Below are 761 nucleotides of genomic sequence, written 5' to 3' on the forward strand. Positions count from 1 at the left end.
AAGTTTGACTGCAGCGACACAAACCTCTGTTGTTTCACCTTTAAGTGTGTGTCCAACCAACACAGGTCAAGGTGTGCGTGTGTGTGTGTGTGTGCGCGTGCACACTCGTGTCCACACCGAGACCGTGCACGTGCAGCTGCATTTAAAGACTAATTAGTCAGAGGGTGATTTTTATGAATAGAAATGAAAATAATTGGAGGTTGTTTTTATTTTCACTCTTTCATTTTTGAAGTTCAATCAATGAAAGTGAATTTAAAAACAGTCCGAATTCAATCAGAACAGTCAGAAACAAACAACAACAACAACAAAAAAAAAAACAAGAAACAGAAAAAAATACTACATTTATTTTTCATTATATTAAATATATATATTATATACAAATTATATACAGTACTGACAGTAGAGAATGAAGTATTAAAGAAGTATTTTTGTCTACAATAGAAGTACAGACCAACACACACACACACACACGCGCGCGCGCCAACATATATTTTGTACTATAGTAACTCAGATCAGTGGTGGAGACAGGGCCCAGTTCTGGTTCTGGTGTCGTCTGATCGGTGGTGGAGACAGGGCCCAGTCCTGGTTCTGGTTCTGGTTCTGGTTCTGGTTCTGGTTCTGATCGGTGAACTTATCTCGGTTCTTTCTTTTTTTTCTCTCATACTGAAACAGGAAGCACGGACTGAACTGTCACAGAATGAAGCCGGCTCTCTTCAGCGTTCTCTGTGAAATCAAGGAGAAAACAGGTAAGAGCTTTTATT

The 761-nt window shown here is 39.3% G+C and overlaps 1 protein-coding gene across 1 annotated transcript in view; it reads left to right on the top strand.

Annotated features, from left to right (window-relative positions):
• LOC103398338 (pre-B-cell leukemia transcription factor 3-like) overlaps nucleotides 1-761 on the top strand; it is a 57,364-nt gene that overhangs the window by 1,230 nt on the left and 55,373 nt on the right. Inside the window, 1 exon segment of the mRNA XM_025053449.1 lies at nucleotides 673-746. Coding sequence (XP_024909217.1) covers nucleotides 673-746 — 74 coding nt within the window.

Source organism: Cynoglossus semilaevis, chromosome Z (assembly GCF_000523025.1).
Source record: "Cynoglossus semilaevis isolate Cse_v1.0 chromosome Z, Cse_v1.0, whole genome shotgun sequence".
In the NCBI taxonomy this organism is placed as follows: Eukaryota; Metazoa; Chordata; class Actinopteri; order Pleuronectiformes; family Cynoglossidae; genus Cynoglossus; species Cynoglossus semilaevis.